The sequence below is a fragment of the Thermobia domestica genome, chromosome 3, assembly GCF_964235325.1.
Source record: "Thermobia domestica chromosome 3, izTheDome1.hap1.1, whole genome shotgun sequence".
Lineage (NCBI taxonomy): Eukaryota > Metazoa > Arthropoda > Insecta > Zygentoma > Lepismatidae > Thermobia > Thermobia domestica.
The window spans coordinates 59,197,963-59,221,180 of NC_137456.1; the positions used below are offsets into that span (position 1 = coordinate 59,197,963).

The window sequence follows — 23,218 nt, forward strand, 5'->3', positions numbered from 1 at the left end:
GCGATCAACTGAAATAAATTTTATTCATAATTCATGAAATAAATTTTATTTTGAGCGGAAACTTATACACTATCTAGAGAAGTCTATGGTTAGCGTGTTGTAAAAATATTGTTCAGAAGTCTCCATGAGTGTTGAGACACTTGTCCCACTGTGTCACTAACTTACAAATGCCGCCCTTGTAAAATTTGGATGGCTGACTATCAAACCAGTCATGCACAGCGTCCGGAACCTCAGCGTCAGACTTAAATCTCTGACCTTTCAATGCCTTCTTTAGAGCCCAAAGATGAAAGTCACAAGGTGAAAGGTCAGAGCTGTAGGGCGGGTGTTCCACTTCAATCGTTGAAACAAATCCTGCACACTTGGTTTGCAACGTGTGGACGCGCATTGTCATGCAATACAATGACTTCAGCGGTCAATAAACCAGGCCTTTTGTTTTTGATGGCTCTCTGTAACTGTGTCAAGGTCTGACAGTAGCGTGTGGCGTTGATGGACTGTCCTGGTTCCTTGAAGTCGAGCAATAATGGTCCATGGCAATAAAAGAACACATACACCATAACTTTCGCCGCAGACGGTTGCGTCTTAAACTTTTTGGGACGTGGAGATGAGGAGTGTTTCCACTGCATACTGGGAGACTTTGAACTCGGTTCAAAATGATGGCACCAAGTTTCATCCTCAGCAACAATGAGCAGCAAGAAGTCGTTACCTTCCAAATGTTAACGTGACAAATGTTCAATAGCGCAACCCATACCCTCCAACTTTAGGTCTTCCGTCAACACTCTGGGGATCCACTGCCCGCACACTTTATGGTACCTCAGATCACGCAAGTTTAATTTATAAGATTGATATGTTAGTACATTCGACTGTCCATTACTCCACAAACGATAAGTTTGAACGAAAGAACATTTTTGAATTCTTTTTTCATCAATAGATAGCTAAAGTACTTACGTCGGTCGAATTGGTTAATGGATTGAATCCGTTACCATATTAACGAGTAACGGTGACATTAACGGCAGATTATCCATATTCCATTTTCTACTATTGAAACAAAGGCTGTAGAAGTTACACATTTTGTCGTTAGATGGCAGCAAATATCCTCGAGCAGTTGACGCCTAACGAAATTGAAACTTTAAGTGAGTGATCTTTATTGTGTATGTTTAAAGTATAAGATCAGTCACTTCAACTGACTGATATAGAAGTAGGTGTTTACGGTCCTGGAAGGGAAAGAGATAAAAGGTGGATCAAATGGATGAAAATGAGTAGGTTGGGGAATGGATTGAAAGAAGTGTTGCAAGTATATGAGTAAATAGGGATCCAACAGCATCATTTCTGAAAAAAAATCACTAGCCCACTAATGCTTTTTTCTTTATTCTGTCCGCTCTACTTTTTATAAAAGCCACTTTTCGTACCTGCTCCTTTTCCTCTCTATGTGCTTTCTAAAGATTGAGATCAAGAAGCGATAACGTTACAGGTCACCCAGTTGGAAATGATTATATACGAGCTTCACTTTTTCTACTTAGTTGTTATTATAAGTGATAGTAGTAGCATTAATTGTAATTTTTGTAATAGTAATAATAATTGCAAAATTGCTAATTAATTATTACCTTCATATCGTAGCCATAAGGACTTAGCCATTCGAAAAAGAAGATCGTGACAGCAGCCACATGGACAGCTACTAAGGCAACAAGCATCCACATTGCACTGTCGAAAGGCTCTGAAAAGAAGTAACGAAAAAAGATGTTAAAGTTAAGGAAGGGAGAAAGACGAAACTTCAAAGCGATTTTAAAATACAAAGTTACTATAAATAACGCATTGGCCTTTAAAACACTATTTTCCAAAGTATTACACCCACAATAATGGTTGCTACACACGAAAAAAGCAAACGCTCGCCAAGTTTTCATCGTGACACACCAGGTGACAGCAATAATGTAGTACAAAGAGTTAAGAACGAGACTCATAAAATGTTTCGTTCTGTGCTTGGAGATTAGTACGACTTTTCAGCACGAAAGCTTGGGCCTACAGTTTAAGGCGCAATCCGAATTCCGTAATGTGTTCCATGTTTCGCTTGGAATCGACCCCGGAGAAATTCTTTGATTTGCAAATTGTACCCATGGGCCAAAAACACTGACGTTACGCAAAAGCGATGAAAAAAATCAAGACTGTCAAGGGTACATAATGAGGAAATGTGAGGAATACTATAGTGGAATAAAAGATACGGGCCACCGCAATAAACTCTCTCGCTCCAATTTCTTAAACTAAAGAACGCTATGCTGCAGTTTTTACTTAAAGATTTATTTGTGAAGTATGAACTTTGTACCAAGTAAATACATCTTGAAAATAAATCTTCCCCTTGTGGATATTTTCATAACAAGTAATTTACGAAACTTCATAACTTATTAATGAAATATTTACTTTTGAAATATATGAAGAAAATCGATTGTCATTTTTGACAAAAGCGCCCCAAAGGAAATTCCTCACCAAACAGTAAATAGCCTTGTGGCTCGTTTTATAAGAAATGACTTATCTTGTATTGTACTTTACTAATGGAACATTTATTTTCGAGAAATGAACAAAATCCACTAATACTTTTTTAAATACAGAAAATCGACAGAAAAGAATTATACTAAAAGTAAATTACACCTTATGTATTTTCTCAATACAAATGAGTTATGCCATATTGTCAGACTATTTAAGAAGCATGTACAAACTAGTGGCAGTCATTTCTTTAAAAAAATCGCTCGAAAAAAAAAACACTCCGAGAGTAAAGTACGACTTGTGGATATTTTCAGGACAAACGAGTTGTTATATCGTCAGGTTCATAATGAAATATGAACAAAATAGCTCCCAGTCGTTTCTGAAAAAAAATCGCCCTCCCCGCCCCCTCAAAAAACTTCAAGAATAAACTATTTCCTGTGAATTTTTTAGGGCAAACGAGTGTTGCCATATTATTAGGTTATTAATGAATATGAACAAAATCATCTTAGTAGTTTTGGGGAAAGTCATACAGAAAGAACTCAATCCAAGAGTAAACTGCCCCTTCTGAAGTTTTCCCAGAACAACGATTTATATCACAGTACAGGACTGTTAATAAATTATTAATGTATAAAATAAAATAACATCGTTTAGAACCGTTTTCGGAAATTCACATATTTTCGTTTTTACCCTTCAGCAACCTACCATTATTTCTGGGGTTGGAAGAAAATTCGAAAACCCTTCCCAAAAAATGATATAAAGACTTAAAAAATAAAAAAGATGCGAAATGTTGAACTGTATGACCTCCGCATGAGTAAATATGTTTACATCGGGGCAAACAGGCGGACAGAATTTAAAAGAAAAAAATTGGTATGTAGAAACCATACGATTCATTCAAGTCTCGAACGTGTAAATTCATTGAAATCTCGGATTCGATTATTTTTCTTCACGATAACCATACTTTCTTCTCTCCTATTGTCACTTGAATATACAAAAAAAAAAAAAAAAAAAAAAAAAGAACAATTTTATGGAAGGGAAACTGGACACACGCTTAAAAGATGCTGTCATGAGGGACGTGGTAGAATATAAAGTAACATGAAAAAGAGGGAGAGGCTTAATATGCTGCAACTAATGGACAATATTAAAACAGAAAATCCTTAGTTGAGACAGTGATGCATGGAAGTATGTCACTTTGTAGCAAGTGGTCTGCCAACAATGGTAGAATAACTATGATGATGATGCTAATGCAAATTTGTAACAATGCAGGAGATTTTTTCTTTGTTTTGAAATATGCATATGACGTGTTCGTTATGGTTCTTGCAGTGTAACTGTATTGGAACAGGAGAGAATATTCAACTCCCCTGATCTAACCCCGTGTGACTTCTTCCTTCGGTGGTATCGTATGTTAAACCGTGTTTATGTACCTCCGTTACCAGCAACATTGATAGGGTTTAGCTAATGCATCATCGATGGTATGGTGGCCATTGGGGGGAAGGGGGGATCGAAAAAATCGAAAGTTTGAGGACCCCTTTGCAGTAGTGCGGAAAAGTTTTGCTGCATTTAAGTAATACCCTGAGAAATTTCAGAACCTTAGGATAATATCTTCTGTTCTGGCAAGTTCTTTGAAGATTCGAAAATTTGGTTAAAAATAAAAAAAATATAAAATTTTGTAAATTTTCAATAGAATTGTGGACCCTTTTGCGGTAGTGCGGAAAAGTTGTACTTACATGTAGGTATTACCTGTGCGAAATTTCAAAACCCTGTCATTTCAATGATATATTCTGGCAGGGGGTGCAAATTTTTGAAAATTCGTTGAAAAATCCAAAACATTTATCTTTTTTTATTTTTTAATACTATAAATTTATCACAGCATCTTTCATAGTAGTAACGAAAAGTTGGGTTTACATATATTTAACTACTATAAAAAGTTTCAGAAGCCTGGGATAATATTTTCTCTTCTGGCAGTTGGCCTGAACTTACATATTTTTTCTTACTAGTACATGAACCATATTCTTTCAATCACAATAACTCATTTGTTTCAAGTAAAGCAGCAACATTTTACGTATAACTACAAGTTATTACGTACAAGTACGTAAATGTTTTATTCATATTAATATTAATCACAGCGCCTTCATACATTATATTAATCACAGTATATTAGAACTTAGAAATTAGAGTTTGAAAAATGTATGTGGTCCTATTTAGGTCTTTACTTTGATGGCCGACTTGATAATACATTGTAAAGAGAAAAGCTTGGCAAGAAGTTCTATCAGAGTACATTAATGAAAGAACATTATTCTCTTGTGAAGGATTTTTTTACGTCTACGTTGGACACGTTACACATACCTCTTTATCCAGTTTGGACATCTCTGAAAGTATTATCAACTAAGTCACAGCAGAGGTGCCCGGAGGTCTCAACAAAGTTCTTGTGCTTGGTTGTGATGGAACACCAGTGAAAACAGGAGAACAGAACTCCTCGGAGTACTGGGCTGCCTTGAATTGAAGTTAGGCAAACATGTTCAATGGGCTATTTGCTTCCTTCATTTTAGTGAATTAGTTCATTTTAGTTCCAATTCCTTGATGGTCCCACTTCTGGCTTTTCGTCTTATTTTGGCAGCATTGGAAAATCTTTGGACGGCTGCGAACAACTTCCGTTACTAACATACGAGCCAATTAATTATGCTTTGCCTTTGATTGATCCATCCATTCTTAGTAAGGATAAAAAATATCTGATAAATATTGCTCTTGCCACTTCCTCTGGAATCTGTCCAGCAGGTTTAGCCAAACGCAGTCCAGGGCGATTCAACGTCTTCCGCTGGTTGACAACAGCGAACAGGATATTACGACTGTATGTTTCCACAACGAAACCTTCGCGCAGCCTAAACACCATAGTGAAGTTCATTATGAGAGTGCATGTTCCATTCCAGTTTCGTATCAAAGTCCAATATTGAATTAAGGATGGAGCTCGACACGTTCACCAGCTCAGTTTGATCTCTAGATATCTGGAAGAAACTCACCCTGTGACTTCGACAAATACTTTCTTCGCATCTATAGAAAACTTTCTGATTGCGATGCTAACCGACGAAAGAGCAGACACTTGCAGTTCGAAGAGTTATAAAAGCCAGAGTCAGAGAAACTGAAGCAACAGGTGAACCTGATGATGTTCGAAATTCAACATTCCTAAAAGAAACTTTGAAGCTAAGGACTACATTGACATGATCGACTGGCAGACAACCAAAGTGATCCTCCCACCAGTCTTGAATGACATGACATATCCGAGGATCTGAAAACCATGCTGCAAGAAGAGGTTCCAACTAAATGGTCATTCGCTGACTTCCCATGCGACACCCAAGCTGCGGCAAGAACTGTACAACTATTTACAGAGGCCTCCAGGAAACTTTGCGGTCATTAAAACCGTGACGGCTTTATTCGGACTACCTTGAAACCCAGAAAGAGTATGCCATCATTCAGCTTCAAGGGTCAGTATAAAATGTGAATTGTGAAACCTTCGCGAAAATTTTTTACAAACCCGAAATTGACAGGCCAGAAGTTTTATAATGTATATATTAATTTTTCTGTTTGTAAAACATAAATATTAAACATTCTAATCTGTCAGGTATTTGTATGAATGAAACATTTGAAGCCTAATAACTGTGTAGTTGTAAAATGTTGCTGCTTTACTTGAAACAAATGAGTTATTTTGATTGAAAGAGTATGGTTCATGTACTAGTAAGAAAAAACATGTAAGTTCAGGTCAACTCCCAGAAGAGAAAATATTATCCCAGGGTTCTGAAACTTTTTATGGTAGTTAAATATATGTAAGCCCAACTTTTCGTTACTACTATGAAAGATCCTGTGATAAATGTATAGTATTAAAAATAAAAAAGATAAAAGTTTTGATTTTTAAACGAATTTTCAAAAATTGCTAAAAATAGGAAAAATATCATTGAAATTTCGCACAGGTATTACCTACATGTAAGTACAACTTTTCCGCACTACCGTGAAAGGGCCTACGATTCCTTTGAAAATTTACAAAACTTCATATTTTTCCTATTTTTACAAAATTTTCAAATCTTCAGAGACCTTACCAGAACAGAAGATATTATCCTAAAGTTTTGGAATTTCGCAGGGGTAATACTTACATGCTGTCATAACTTTTTCGCACTACCGCAATGGGGTCTTCAAACTTTCATTTTTTCGACCCCTTCTAGTGGCCATTAACAGGAGAGTGCTACAAAACATATAACGAACTCAACTAATGATTGGACAGTGTTTCCGGCGGAAGTTTATGTTGTTTGGTCATGCGTTAAGGTGTCGATTCAAATCTTACATAGCCTTGGTGGTGAAAAGGTGAAAAATTCCAATTGAACAACCAATCATCGGTTACTGTTTGCATTATACAATACGATATATCATATTTCGTAGAACACAGAAAGTTTAGGCGCATATACGTATCCTAAGTTGACTAAAATTACTTTAGAGAATTCTACAGCGCCACATCTGTTAGCCTCAATGTGACCCCTATGTGTTTTGACAATAGTCTTGCACTACAACGGTTTGCAATCCATGTCTTACAATCGCCCGGCACCGACGTAACGAATTGTATAAAGTAAGTTGGGGTACTGGGATACATTTTTTATGTACTAATTGAGAATTCGTTGCTTCGATATCAGAGGATCGTGAAACGTGCATATTTAGATACAGCAAATATTAGTTCCTGTGTAATTTCTTGAGCCACTTCCGAGAGGTCCCATAATTTTCAATTCAAGGCTTTTTTTTAAAAAAATATGATGTTTCGCATTTTCGGCAGTCTATATCTCTGAAAGGAGGCGTTGTTCGACACATGTTTAATTCGATTTTTCTCCTCTTTCATTTGATATAACGAATCACCTCTTAAATTTATGTACCTGAGTTTATTAACACCCTGTAGATATTGATGATTGGGTGTCACTCGTTGAATGGAAAGACATAGGTTCCCAATTGAGGAACAGGGCTAGTATCTCTAGCTTTTCATTAATCCATATCCTTTAACAGACAGTTTAAATCTTCTCAGCGAGAGAGAGAGAGAGAGAGAGAGAGAAAAGAAAAACCGAATGTTGGTGGGTTTATTTATTGACTGCATACTAAATACTATACAGTAGAGCGTCGATTATCCGAAGTAATTGGGGGACATGGGTGTTCGGAAAACTGATTTGTTCGGATAATCGAACTGTACATGTTTATTTGCCATGCGCGGAGCGGCACGCCTCAACTCTAAGCTGGCGCAGCTGTTGCTGTGAACAGTTTTGATACTGCCGCTACTTCTACAGCCAGTGCCAAACCGACAGAAGTGTGCTGATTGTTGAAACACAGCGACTGGCGGCTTGGCCGGTCAGCAGCGCCTTATGAAGGCCCCATTAGAAGCAATGTTCCGCCAGCGGTGGCTCAGTGCGGCGACTACTGTGGGAAACTTGGTTTGGAAGTGAGGGGGACGGTAGGGTGGGAGAGTAACAGGTGCGAGCGAGTACACAGTTCGGTTAAGCGGTCGTTCGGTTGACCGACGTTCGGATAATCGACGCTCCACTGTATTTAATTGTTTGTATTAATATACAAATGGTGTTCAATGAGTTTTGCCCAGATGGGTTACATATTTTCATTAGTTGCAATATGATTATGAAATTTTAGGTAAATATATTTTGATGTTTCAAATTGGTAATAATTGTTGTTTTCTATTGTTCAAAGGTAAACTACAAAGGACACTGAAGTAGACATTAGGTCCGTACAAGTCGGTAATGGAATTCCTGTTCAAAACTGCTGATAAATCAGCCGCATCGATTCATAGGAAGTCCTTCCGGTTTATGGGGATCACATATTAGGCCATGCTAGTATCCAACGTTGGTTCCAGCGGTTTAAATAACTACACTTCCAGATCAGGCCAGAAAATTATGGCCTCCTTTTTCTGGGATCAGTGCGGTGTTATTTTCATAGATTTCTTGGAATATGCCTCCATAATTAACAATGAGCGTCAGTATTTGTCACTGAATAAGGAATGATGTGCTCTTCAGACCAACAGACCGGAGCTGCAAGGTAAAGTAATCAAATTCCATCATGATAATGCTAAGTCTCACATAGCCATTCCGACACAGTAAAAAATCATGAAAATGGGAAGGGAAGTCGTCCCTTAGTCTTCGTTAATTCCGGAGTTGGCTTCTTCGGATTTCTCTCTGCTTGGGCTTCTGAAGGTCAACCTGCGAGGAGAACATTCGACAGTGATAAGGCCTTCATTTCTTGTGTAAAAGTCAGCCACCTGAATTTTACCAAAGTGCATTCAAGGCATGGAAAGAACGTTGGACGATATAAGTCACAGCAGATGGAGGCTACATTGAGTGACATGGTCTTGTAGAAAAAGAATCAAAGTATATTCATTTAAATTTTCATCATTATATTGCAAAACAATATCATAACAATTTGTACAAAACTTATTGAACACTTCTTGTATATATATATATATATATATATATATATATATATATATATATATATATATATATATATATATATATATATATATTATAATTAAGTGAAATAGTCTAATACTTACCAAGAAAGGCAGTTGGAGATATAATTCCAGTTCTTTTTGCTACAACAATAGCAATCCCTGTATCTAGAAAGGGCAGAGAGAAATCAATCACTTCGGATCGTTCGTAATTTATCTTCAGCGAAGTCATCACCATATCTGCTTTGTGGTTTATTAATGCTGCCACTAATCCGTTCCAAGTTCCGTTCTGCAAAAAAGAAAAGAAATATGCCATCAGCATTTTATAATGCCGTACTTATGTACAGTATGTTTCATATGTAGATTTAACCTCAAAATAATTCTGCTTAACAACGATACAAATTAGACCAATGTGGGTTAAAATCTGCGGATAATATACAGGACTTCAAAACTGCATTTATTTGAGTTTGTAATTAAACTAAGCTGATAAAACTTTATTCATTGAGTCTAGAAATACTTCCAATATACGAATTCCACTTCTTTTATTTTATAAAATTCTAATTTGGACAACTTTGTAACAGATTTGTTAACCCTTTAGAGCGCAGCTTTGCATATATGCAAAGTTTACTTTGAAATTGTATTGCAGCATGTAATTTCTAGTTCGGACATAGAAAAGTAGCTTTGCGTATCAGCTAAGATGCCCTTTCATGAATTAAGTTCTGAATTTTCCGCTAGATGTCATAGTAAGCCAACGTTGGACTCTGTCTTACTTGCTGCACGCGGAGTTACGCCATATTGTCATCTTTGAGCTTTCTTTGCTCGTTTAGGTTGACAGGTTTTGAGCTGTTGACTTTTTCTGTGTTAGACAAAAGTGTAATGAATGCAAAAGTGCAAGTACACTGACATCCGTTTTATTCGTTCTAACTAGTTTTAGTGGAGTTTGCATATGTCAACGCACAACTTTGCATAGACCCTATATGCAAACACTATAAAATATCCCATAGACCACACTATTTGCATTAATTGTTTTTTTTAAAAAATCCCTTGTTTCCTACACAAAAACCACTCCAAATTTTTTTAAAAAAATCAGTTTGATCGGAAAAAAAGGGCGCGTTAAAGGGTTAAACTATTTTCAACTCTGTCTTGGAACATACGCATTGTCCGTCGTTCAAATTTTTCATTACATATAAAAGAAGAAATAAATTGAAAAAAAAAAAAGGTTTAACTATCGCCACAGTTCTTCACGAACAAGAAAAAGCAAGAGTAAGAAAAATGGAAAGTCTAATAATCTTCCAAGTTTTTCTCTATATAAGAAAAGGAAAGAAAAAAAATATAATGAAATACCAAGTATACCAAGATTTTAACCATTGTGAAAAAAAAGGAGGAAAGTGAAAGTTTTAAATATCCCGCCCAAGTTTCTCACAAACAGGAAAAATAAATTGAGAGGACCAAGAGCCTTTAGTTTTTCACTATAGGAAAGGGGAAAAAAGACAATAAAGGGTCAAGTGTACCAACGTTTTTCACCATAAAAAAGAAAGTTTCGACTATCGTCCAAGTTTCTTCGCAATAATAAAAAAGAAAGAAAAAGAAAATGAAATTTCAAAGGATATTCAAAGTATTTCACCACAGAAAAAAGAAAGAAAAGTACGAAAGAAACAGATAAAATTCAAGTATTGCCAAAGTTTTTCACCAATAAGAAAAAGGAAATGAAAGGTGCAAGGATCGTCAAAGTTTTTCACTATAGGAAAAAGAAAGTAAATTGCGAATAAAAGGGAGGAAATGAAAAAAATCAATAATTACCAAAGTTTTTCATCAATAAGAAAAAGAAAATGAAAAGTGCAAGGATCGCCAAAGTTTTCAGCATAGAAAAAAAAGAAAGAAAAAAAGAGAGAGAATGAAAAATTCAAGTGTTGCCAGTTTTCATCAATAAGGAAAAGGAAATGAAAGGTCCATGGATTGTCAACGTTTTTCACCATAGAAAAAAGAATGAAAATTACGAACGAAAGGGAGAACATGAAAAATTCCAGTATTACCAAATTTTTTCACCAATAAGAAAAAGGAAATGAAAGGTCCAAGGATCGCTAATTTTTTACCATATAAGAAAAAGAAGAAAATATGAAAGAAAGAGAATAAAAAATTCAAGGATCGCCAAAGTTTTTCGCCATAAATATAAGAGAAAATTGCGAACGAAAGAAAAAAATATAAAAGTCAAGTATTGCCAGAGTTTTTCATCAATAAGAAAAAAAAAATGAAGGGTCCAAGGATAGCCGAAGTTTCTCATCGTAGAAAAAGAGAAAGAAAACAATGAAAGTTCATGTGTACCAATGTTTTTCAGCAGAAAAAAGAAAGAAAGTGAAAGAAGGTTCAACTATCACTTAAAGCTTTCACCATCAAGAAAAGAAAGGAAAATGAAAGGTCCAATAACCGTTAAAGATTTTTACCACAGAAAAAAGAAAAAAGTACGAAAGGAAGAGAAAAATGAAAAAGTTCAAGTATCACCAAAGTTTCTTTAACCAAGAAGAAAAGAGAAAGAAAAAAGAGGTAAAATATCCAAGTATCGCCAAGTATATTCTCAACCAAAAGAAAAGAGAAAGAAAAAAGAACTGAAAGTTACAAGTACCCCCAAAGTTTTTCTAACCAAAAAGAAAAGAGAAAGAAAGAAGAAAGAAGTGAAAGGTCCAAGTATCGAGAAAAAAATTAATCAAGAAGAAAAGAGAAGGAAAAAGAAGTGAAAGGTCCAAGTATCGCGAAAGTTTTTTCACCAAAAACGAAAAGAAAAAGAAAAAAGAAGTGAAAGGTTCAAGAATCGCCAAAGGTTCTCAACATAGAAAACAAGAAAAAAACACAATAAAAGTTCAAGCTCAATAACATTTTTCACACAGACACACACACACACACAAAAGAAAACAAACAAAGAAAGAAAGGAAATGAAAGTTCGTCTATCACCCAGATTTTTCTCAATAACAAAAACTGAAAGGAAATGCAAATGAAGGGTCCGAGAATCGTCAAAGATTTTTACCATGCACAGAAATAGAAAATTTAAGTTCAAATATTTCTGAACATTTTCATTGTACGAGTATAAGAAAAAAAATAAATGAAGGGTCCAAGTATCATCAAGGTTTCTCATGATACAAAATACTAAGAAAGAGCAAGAAACCGGAACAACCTAAATTTACTTTTTCACACAACTCGAAAACAGGCCACCATGATCTCTCTGCGGGGAAGACAGAGTGCTCCACTCGATGCACACGGTGATGTTTCTTTTATCTCACGTTTCGTTTCATCCTTTCATTTCCAATCGTTTATAATTTATAAGCATGAAATATTTTATCTGAAACCGCGATGAAAACGTAAGAGAATGCTTAACTTAAGTATCTCAAACAGAACCAGCACAAAAAGAAAACCCAGAAGAACTACGCAATCAACAAATCCAAAAGTTAGAGTAGGTGTGCAAAGGGAAAGATGTGAAGTGAAAGGAAAAAGTTGAATTTCTTGATGAAAGGGGAAGTTGGTTTTAATTGTATATAATATGACAAAAATTATTTGTGGCAACTTTAAAACTGTTTGAGATTGTTGGTAGTTCCAAATCTACTACAAGACATGAGGGAAAGGTGATTGTTTTCAAGTTTTGACCTAATTTTATGTGGAACTTATATCAACATTTTCTCTAATAACAAGTCGTAATGTAAAATGCGTTTGACGCAGCCTTGTTTCAACCACTTTTGTCCCAGTTAGAAGTAAACAAGAACAAAAGAACTTGAATATTTTTGCCGCTTTTGTTCGTAGAACATTCTGTAGCTGTTTTATTATTTTTTTTTTTTTAATTTTTTTTAGAAGCGCACAGAAAGTATGTTTCCCTAGGGTTGTAAACACTAAGAATACACAGGGACTTCTAAACGTTATTGGTGCAGATTCGGCATAGGAAGATTGACCCTTGAAACATTTCTTCGTGCAGATGCAGCATAGGAAATTTGACCTTGGAACACTTCTTGGTGCAGACAGAGGAGGATCTTGGCCGGGGCCGGAGAATCTTGGGCCCCCAGTTTTTGAATGATAAAAATAATTTAAGCTATTATTGGTATACTTTTGGAAGTTTATAGTAAACTCATGACAAACCTATTATAGTCTGGGTTGTGGCTGCCCCTCCCCCAGTTTTTACCTTCTAGGCCCGCCACTAGGTGCAGATGCAGCAAAGAAAAACTGGTTCTTGAAATATTTCTTGGTCCAGATGCAGCATAGAAAAAGTGACCCTTGAAACATTTCATGGTCCAGATGCAGCATAGGAAAATTGACCATTGAAACATTTCTTGGTGCAGATACAGCATAGGAAAATTGACCATTGAAACATTTCTTGGTCCAAATGCAGCATAGGAAAATTGACCCTTGAAACACTTCTTGGTCCAGATGCAGCATAGGAAAATTGACCATTGAAACATTTCTTGGTCCAGATGCAGCATAGGAAAATTGATCATTGAAACATTTCTTGGTGCAGATGCAGCATAGGAAAATTGGCCCTTGAAACATTTCTTGGTCCAGATGCAGCATAGGAAAATTGACCATTGAAACATTTCTTGGTCCAGATGCAGCATAGGAAAATTGACCCTTGAAACATTTCTTGGTCCAGATGCAGCATAGGAAAATTGACCATTGAAACATTTTTTGATCCAGATGCAGCATAGGAAAATTGACCCTTGAAACATTTCTTGGTCCAGATGCAGCATAGGAAAATTGACCATTGAAACATTTCTTGGTCCAGATGCAGCATAGGAAAATTGATCATTGAAACATTTCTTGGTGCAGATGCAGCATAGGAAAATTGATTTCTCAACATACTACCTAAATTCAGACACTTATCATACTATGGGATCGATTTTCGAATTCCGATGTCGTTAAAGTCAGCCGCCTGGGAGTTTAACTATTAGTACCTAACAGCTGTCTACAATTGTTCATCACTATTCAGCTTCACTCTAAAGGTCTCAGTGGAGAAATACGGAAACATCTTTCTAAACTTGAAATGAAACGGATATTTGCTCTAAAAAGAATGTATTTAAGATCCTTGAAACTTACAGAATCATTTCTAAAAGCTTTCCTTTGGTTCTTCTTCTTCTATTTCTTATTTATAACGAAAATAAACATATTTCTGATTCTAATAGGCATCTCTACATTGGAGTTCCGCGATGATTGTGAAAGTGCAAACATCTCCGATAGTGAACTGCTGAAGAGGAAGTGGTTAAAGTGGAAAATATTCATCATTCACCATCTACACACATCACATTTGAACACGAAAACATTTACACACAATTACAATTACTCTACACGCACTCATTTCATTTATTTTTCACTTTATCCAACATTTTCACCCCGATCATCTGGGTAACTGGCCCTCTTCTTCCCGCTGGAACTCCTTCCCGATTTTGACCATTTTCATACCTGACTAAGACATTACAATTATTACCTGGGTTTGACTAATTATTTCTTTATATACCATAACCTACCTAACTAACAATTTATACTTAAAAATACAATTAATACTATATGTAACAGGTAAACGACTAGAAAGTCGACCAAAAAAAATGCAAATGGCGGATTCCGCCATTTGTAAAATTAATTACAATTCCAATAAAAACATTTCAAATTAATCACATTTGTAGCATACATGGCGTAAGCTGATGCTTTGTAATAACACCGATAACGGTGAAGGAGACAAGACGACAAGATTCTAATAACTAGGGCAGATTTCTAAGGAATATTCAAAATTAAAGTAGGTATATTGTTTATATCTCATTTTAATATTAGAACATATTTTGAGAACTTTGTATAAATAATTACTTACGAAATGTATACCGTAACTAAATTTAAAATCCAATTGATACACGAACTATATTCAAATGGTCTATTTTATTCCGAAAAATTATACATATAAAAGGTTAGTGGGAAGAAGATATGTTCATTTACTGATAACTGAACATTAACTTTAAGGTATTTTTCAGGCGAACTTATAAAAGCCGAACGAGAGCCAAAATTGAAGTAGTGGTTTGAGAACTGAACGTTGAAAAGCAACTACAAGCCACAGGGAAATCAGCAAGTACTAAACACTTCACTTCATAACATTTCGGTACATCATTATCTACACCTTTTTCAGTCCAAAACGTTTCGATATACCATTATCAAAAAGTTCATACGATTGGGTTTAAGGAATACGATAACATATAACATACGTTTCGTAAAATATGTCGATGAAAACATATGACAGGAGAAGCTTTTAGAGCAACATATATATATATGTAACAGAAATGAACGGAAACGATTGACACTTACTAAACACGTTTAGAATTTGGGGAAGATGTCTTGTGGAAGAATGAGAACCTACAGGAGAGCGAGAGAGGGGGGGGGGAAGGAAGAGACAGCTTTTGAACCAGAAAAGGGCAAAAGCAGATGAAAGGAGAAACTCGAGGTTTAGGCGAGAAAGGATGTTGAGGCTGAGAGCATAGGGAATTACAAGTCCCCAGCCAATCGCGAATCAATTTCTATCAGCTGAGGAGTTTCACAGACTGTGTGTTATGTGTGTTTGGAACAAGAGGAGGGGGGTACCAAAAGGTCTTTGGTAGAGTGAAAGTACTGCGAGGTCTGCGTGCTGAGATACACATCCGCCACCTCTCTACATACAAGAACTAGGACTGTTATAAGCTAAGCGCCGATGACTTTTTGTTCTTTCTCTGTCGCTTCCGTAAGTACACGCCCATTCCGTCATTTCTCTCTCTCTCTCTCTCTCTCTCTTTCTTTCTCTCTCTCTCTTTCTGCTTTGAACACACGTAGAAACGAAGAGATAAAACCGATTGGTTCATTTATTGGGTTTAGGTTCTGAAACGGGAAATTCGCAATGACAAACTGTTATATTTCTCCAAAGAGAGCTTGTACAGATACACTACGGTTCGAAGGAAAATTAGTAGAGGATACCATTCGTATAACGTTCCAATGTCAAGGATAGAGATCTGTCCCTTGACTAGAACTAACCTAAGTATCTACATAAGAATTGTTGAGTAAATATAGACATGTGGACTCAATGGTATCCAGGATGTGAAGGGTCCCTAGTTCAAACCCAGCCTACTTGAGATTGTAGTGAACTGCAGTTATCCTGAAGTTTCTTTCCATTTTTTTTATTTCTTCAAATTCTTTTATAATCATTTACTTAGGTATCCTTTAGCATATAGCCTTTAAACGCCGAAGGATGCAAATGTAGAGTCAATGTTGCAAACATTAATTGCTCAGCCCATAATTAAGCTAGGAAGGTAATTTTAGTATTAATGTATTTCTGAAGGACGAACCTTGACACCGATATTCATTTTATGTATGTAGGAGCTACTACGGCGGAGAGAGGGGATAGTAAAATTCGTGTCTTTTTGCTTTCTGCATCAGGATTATTTTTCGAGGGATCGCTTCCCTTGAGAGTACGGTCATAAAAGTTGGTATGTGAAGCAATGAAGTAGTCCGCTACACGCTAATACCCTGCAAAAGAACTTGTTGCTTATATGGGGAAGTAGGGGGAAGGGAAAATTTGGTAAATGTTTTGAAGCTCAGTTTTTTTGACGTAAATTACGTTTATTTTCAGGATGGTTCCATACAAGACATCTTTCAGGGCGGATCCAGGACGGACTTCTGGGGCAGAGGCGATGGTTGTAATATTGCTACTTAGATATACTTTTAAGAGCTACAAACTCTGGGATGGATTTTATTTATATATATAAAATACGAAAGTTTCCTCTTGTGGGGGGGGGGGGACGATCGTCCCCTGGATCCGCCCCTGATATCTTTTCACTATACAAATGTTACCTTGTTGGAGTCTGTGTTCCATATGCTCTCTAACGATGTATAAATCATACCCCACGACTTTCCCATGCCAAAGTTTGTTGTCTTGTTTCATATAGCTTCAACGCTGGGAAGGAACGTTAACCTCAATCATTTGACTATCCACGCGTCGAAACCATTCAGGATTTCTCCAAAAAAGAGTTAAATTCATAATCTGTTGTGCAGAAAATAAAATCAGAAGATTAAGTATTTATACAAGGACAGATAATCAAATGTGCTGTTAGTTTTACGGAGCTTGCTACAGCTCCGAAGTACGGCACTCTTCTAGGTAGTAGCGCGCAGCTTTGGGTGATAGAATTAATGTTTTAATAGACAAAGAAAACCACATGGGACATTTGGACACGTAATGAAAACAAAAATCAAAGTACATCACCTAGCGGAACAGCATACAACGAGCCGAAAGTCAAATTGCAGAAAAATGTGACACTATTTCAAATACTTTGCAAACTCACTGAAACTACCGGTGGTATTTCTTTACCTGTTACAAGACTATAATTGTATGGAGAAACTTCCATGTAAGCATACTGGGAACATATTAGAATATGACTTTGTCCATTTAAAGCGAAAAGAGTTTTAGGGGGGGTGCACGTTGCCTCAGTGGTAAAAGTCTTACCCCTGGTAAGTGGGGCCCTTGATTCAATCCCCAGCCAATTAAATTTGTAACTGACAACATCGTGTCCATGGGTTTTCTCGTAGAACTCCAGTTTCCTCCCACATTCTCAAACTACTAATTCTTCCATCATCATTCACTTGCCTTAAGCACACAATCGTGAGACGTTAAGATATCATTTCATTTGGGAGAAGAGTTTTACTGATAAGTTCGTTATAGCTTTCCCAATGAATAGCAGTGGCCTGTTATCTCTTATTAACCCTTTCCGGATCCTGGCTTTTTGGGCTATTTTTTAGACTTTCAGTCAAGCAGCTACTGTATCGTCACTATTTATACTAGGATCATGGTTCATACCTCATTCTCTTCAGAATAGCGCTGGCTTTCAAATGGTACCACTTGTGTGCTCATACCATATACCATAAGCGGGAAAAAATGTCAAAGTGAAAATTTCGGAGGGACGAATTTTTTTCTCGAACTTTGGCCCCCCCTGGACCCTCCCTGTGTGATCGTAGCCATCTAAGAAAAATCTGAGAAATAGTACTTGGTATACTGAATGTGTGTGCCAAATTTCAAGTTTCTATCTTGAATAGTAAGGGCGGGAGAATTTTTATCAAAAATTAACACAGTGCCCCAAAGTACCATAAAACTTTATGATCTCAGGGAAAAAAATTCCCGAGACATCCCTAATTACCCTAGGACTATAATCCGCCAATCATTCTCTTCAGAATAGAACTGTCTTTCAGGCGGTACCATTCATATGTCTCCATCATGTATCTAAGGCGGGAAATTCCTGAAAAAAGGGATTTTTTGGGGCAAAATTTCCCTTTTTTCAACTTTTGCCCCTCTGGACCCCCCTGTTTTTACGCAGAAATCGGAAAAAAACTTCTGGTAAATACTACTCGGTAGACTGAATGTTTGTGCAAAATTTCAATCTTCTACGTGAAAAAATAGGCCCGCCAGAAACAATTTCCCTACCATGCCCCGCTTTTACCCTATACAGAAGTATATTTGGATAAAAATTCACTGAGACGGCCCTAATTACCCTAGAATAATAATTCGACCGTCGTTCTCTTTAGAATGGAACGGCCTTTCAGACGGTATGACTCTCGTGGTCCTATCATGTATGTGAGGCGGGAAAATGACGGAAAACGGGATTTTGGGGGTAAAAAAATCCCTATTTTTACCCCTTTTCCCCTCTGGTTCCCTCCCTGTTTTAGCACTGACATCGGAACAAAAAAATCTGGTAAACACTACTCGGTGAACTGAATGCTTGTGCAAAATTTCAATCTTTTACGTAGAAAAATAAGCCCGCCAAAAAATATTGAACATAGGCTTAGAAAATGAGAAAATAAATTTTTGACTTATGACGTCATCACCTCCTATGTCTGGACGCAGGACGGTCTGAAACCATACGTAATGTCTTCTACAAGGCCTCTGGACTTGGAAAACAAAAAAAAAAAAAAAAAAAAAAAACCGGACGAAAAAGCTCAAATGGAAGAGAAATAACGCAATGTACCATGAAAAGTGCATATGGTACAAATTGTACCATAGGATCCCCAAAGGGTTAAAGGAATCCAAAACGTAAAGCTCGATGCTGAATATCATATACAACAAGTCCTAAAACCTTTATTGGAGATGTACCTGCCGCGATTATATCATGTTGAGCTGTAAAAAAATGTTTTGTTCACCACAATACCGCTCTATCCAATACCTCTTCGAGAAATATGAATTAGGAATCATATATAATATCACTGTTGCGAAGAACAAGGAACTTAAAAGCTCGGACAACAGTACTTAGTTTTTTTTTTTTTTTTTTTTTTTTGTCGCGCTCTTAAAGAAGCAGAATAATATTTCTTCTGATAACATACATGGTGTGGTAGTGGTATGGGTAAACAGGATAAGGTTACAAAGAGCCTACTACACGAAACACACGAAAAAAATCATCCTGAGAAGTATATTTTTGCTCTCTCCGAACTAAGTAAAATCAAATTAATTTTGATCTCTAATATAACCTAAATTTAACGCTTCTATCAGTTATACTCTTACATTAATTAGCAGAACCATTTCTGTTTCAATTCCCTATCAATTTCTAGCGTTCCACGGGTCTATCACCTAAAGTTATAAAACAATAAGTGTAATGTAGTGACAGCTACATACATAATTAACAGTAATAGAGTTACCGTCTTGGTAGACTTGGGTTCAATCCCCAGTGGAAGCTCATATGATTCGGATTCCACACGAAATTGTAGCTCTACGTCTCATCCTCAGCTAAAAGAGAAGTTAAATTCAAATTCAACCAACTAATAAACAATGTATCATGATTGTCCTGAGGAGGCGCGCACCAAATTTTTTTTTATTGGAAGGGGTCCAAACTTTGGGAGGAGGTCCAAAACTACAAGCCATTACATCTATGTAGTATTGAACGTGTATTATTCTGCACCCGAAAAGACGATAAGTAATTGTAAAATACTTCCATCTATATTTTCAGGTACAAAATGATAGAACTAGATTGTTTTTATAAGAGAAAGACTACAGTTTCATGCTGCATCAATTATTTCTCTGTTAAACTAGTATAATTTTATTGAGAAAGTGTTTGTGGTCCAAAAGTCTACCAGGATCCAGATCCGGTAGACCAACCCCCGTGGGAGCGCCCCTGCTCGTGAGAAATATTCGTTTAATACATTTCGAAAGAAATGTTTGTTCTTTACATACTTTTTGCTTATTTATTTATGTTTTAATGATATGAGTTTACTTTTTTGTAAGATATTAAAAGACTTTAGTGTCTTTGTCCTGGTGTTTCGGTTGTTCTTTGTTTCTTCTTTAAAGTTAAAACTATACTAACAACCCGAGGCATAGGTATCTAGTGAACCACACGATACAAAAATGTCTTTATCGTGTTTATGAGGAAATGACTTTGTGATTCATTACAGGAAACTGTTTCTGCTTGCTTTAGCAACGTTGCTGCTCTCTCCCTCTAGTGTAGCTCTAACTTCTGTAAAGGAAACAGATGAATTTAGGAAGCAAAGTGGGAAAATGTAACACAATTTATACGTTCACTTTTAACAGTTTCAGAAGATGCATGAATTATGATAAAAGTTGGTGAGACCAGTTGCAGAATCGGATTTTCGCTTTACACCTTATTGAGAGAAAAAGCTGGGTATTATATTTCGTATTACCTTAAGCTGAATATCTATGTATGAGAAATGTCTACTAATTTATTTGATTGCAACGTTTACAATTTTGTCGAAATAAACTTGTCATATATTAACTATATTCAGATAGAATGTGTTAGTTTAAACGCGTTGAGCCACGACCTTCGAAATAAGAGAAGACCTTCGTCGTAGCGAGTGACGTCACACAAAGTAGGGACAGACGTTCGCAGTGTGTTGGGCAGAGTTCGGCAGCTCTACACAAGAGCCAAAAGCAAGTCTTTTACAAAATAATAATAATAATAATAATAATAAATAAATAAATAAATAAATAAATAAAATAAAAAAAATATTTATATATAAGGAGAGAGGGAGGCGTACAAATTTGATCAATCAAATTAAGATTGTTATTATCGGGAAGATAATGGTAATAAGAAACATTTTGTTCTTAAATATTATATTTCTGACATAGAAATTTCAACAGAATAATAGGTTAGAAACATTTAAAACTACAGGAGAAACAAACTCGAAGCATGAAAATCTTAAATTTATTACTAGCGTGCACGCAGATGTTGCTTTCTTTTACTTTTTAGGTGTGGTTTGCGCTTGCTAGGGATTAGTTTCATTTTCTTTTAAACTTAGCAATAGTGATCCTAGGCTAATGGAGGCGGTGATGATAATAATGAACGAAATGATGGAGTAAAGAAAATGGGAGATCTCCAAGAAACTCATCCATGCGATATTTATACACTACAAAGCTCACTTCGAGAGAGCTGGGATCGAAGCAGACTTGAGTGCTATACCACTGAGGCACCACGAACCTCTTGCAAATTAATGTTGTTATACCAAGGAAATAAAAGTCGATTAATAAATAATTAATCACTAGTACTCTGATTAATTCTTCTTCCTCTATTATTATTATTATTATTATTATTATTATTATTATTATTATTATTATTATTATTATTATTATTATTATTATTATTATTATTATTATTATTATTATTCCCCGCTTTCCACGTCACACAGGTGGTACGGTGATCAAACGCGTTATTATTAGCTATTTGCATTTAAGAAAATGTTTTCGGCGTATTGCAAGATATAGTTCTCGCGTTTGCGAGAAGAAACTAAAAAAAATATCTGATTAGGAAGAAATTATATTTAAAAAATAAGCTGAATTTAACAAGTGGCATGAAAGGTGACTGAGAAATTCAGTACTTGGAGAAACTCAAAAGTAATGTTATACACGATACAGAAGTTTCTTGGAATAGAGACGAGAAGTGTATGTTCAAATTAGAGACAAGCCTAAAAAACATGACAATTCCCAAAATATTAAAGACAAAATAGATACAAAATATTAGGTCAAGTTTCGTGGGCAACACTGCACAGTGGGCCAGAATCAGAATCTGACTGGAAAAAAAGTAGTTTTGGCAACTACGTCTAATCTACATTCGAACAGCACAGTTGTGTTAAGTAATAAATAAGGTTTCTTGCTGCGTATCAGTAAACACGGATAACTGCATATAGTGGCGGCAGCAGCACTTCAAAATTGATAGTTCATTATCTGTTTTATAGCGCGCTGAATTGGGGTAGTATGAACGTAAGGTTTGCGCTTTAATTGCGCATGTGAAAAGGCAACGAACGATCGCAAAATAAGCTATGAGTAAATGTATGTATATGTACTTGCTGTTTGACTAAAGTTTTGATTGATTGGTTTACGTTGCTGTTCGGTAGAAGCATTTCTAGAGAGTCGAAGTATTCACGTATTGAAGACCTGCTATTGGAAATTGAAATTGAGATTTAAAAATGTACGTTCATGTCTGTATTGAGATCTTTCGTCATGGTGTAGTTTGATATATGTATTTCGAAATACAGTTGTGATCTACTGCCCGTTCTTGCCCGATTTTTATATTTATCGTCTTTTCAAAGTTAGGTGTAGCGAGCCGGATACGCTCTTCGTGACGTGAAGAACCTGTACGAGGTATTGCGTTCTAAACTATCAAACGAAGCACTTTATAATTATGATACGAACAGTTATGGAATGTAAATTTTTTCTGTGGATGTTCTTCGCAGTGTGAGAGTGACTTTAAGTGCCTTCAAAGTGATTTCGAGAAGCGTTGGAAGCTGTGTAATAGAATGACTGATAAATTTTTATCCAAATATAATGATTGGTTGGAAGGACATATTAAGTTCTCTGATAAAGTATTTACTGGTTTCAAAACGATCTCTTGAAGCCAAGAGCATAGGTCTTTGACAAGCAAATCAGGCAGACCTAGTAAACTCTTCGAAGATCCGGAAATAAAGTCGAAGAAAAAACTTGTACAGCTACTCGTTACAAAGCATTCTGAGTAAGAGCTGGTGTTGGCTACCCAATGTTCATTGAGAGCTGCTGGAAAAAGAGATGCCGCGGTTGTATTAGGAGAAATCACTCAAACGACACCTAAGGGAGCAACGAAAATCAAAAAGGCTTATCATTCGCCAAAATTCTCTCAAACACTTATTCTCCGGATGAAGTCGTGGCACTTATTATAGATGCACATTTGAGACTAGGTGCAAAGGCAAAACATTGTGACATATATCCGTCGTATAAAGTGGTGTGGGAAGCAAAATTAAAGCGTTATCCCAGAGAAAAGAATATTACAGTAACTA

The 23,218-nt window shown here is 36.1% G+C and overlaps 1 protein-coding gene across 2 annotated transcripts in view; it reads right to left on the minus strand.

Annotated features, from left to right (window-relative positions):
• The window catches only part of LOC145680415 (glutamate receptor ionotropic, NMDA 2B-like), an 868,333-nt gene that overhangs the window by 91,472 nt on the left and 753,643 nt on the right, over positions 1-23,218 (minus strand). For both annotated transcript variants that reach the window (XM_081750925.1, XM_081750926.1), the window contains exons 10-11: positions 9,050-9,233; positions 1,602-1,711 (exon numbers count right to left, since the gene is read on the minus strand). In XM_081750925.1, the coding sequence (XP_081607051.1) occupies positions 1,602-1,711; positions 9,050-9,233 (294 nt within the window). The remainder of the gene's footprint in view (positions 1-1,601; positions 1,712-9,049; positions 9,234-23,218) is intronic.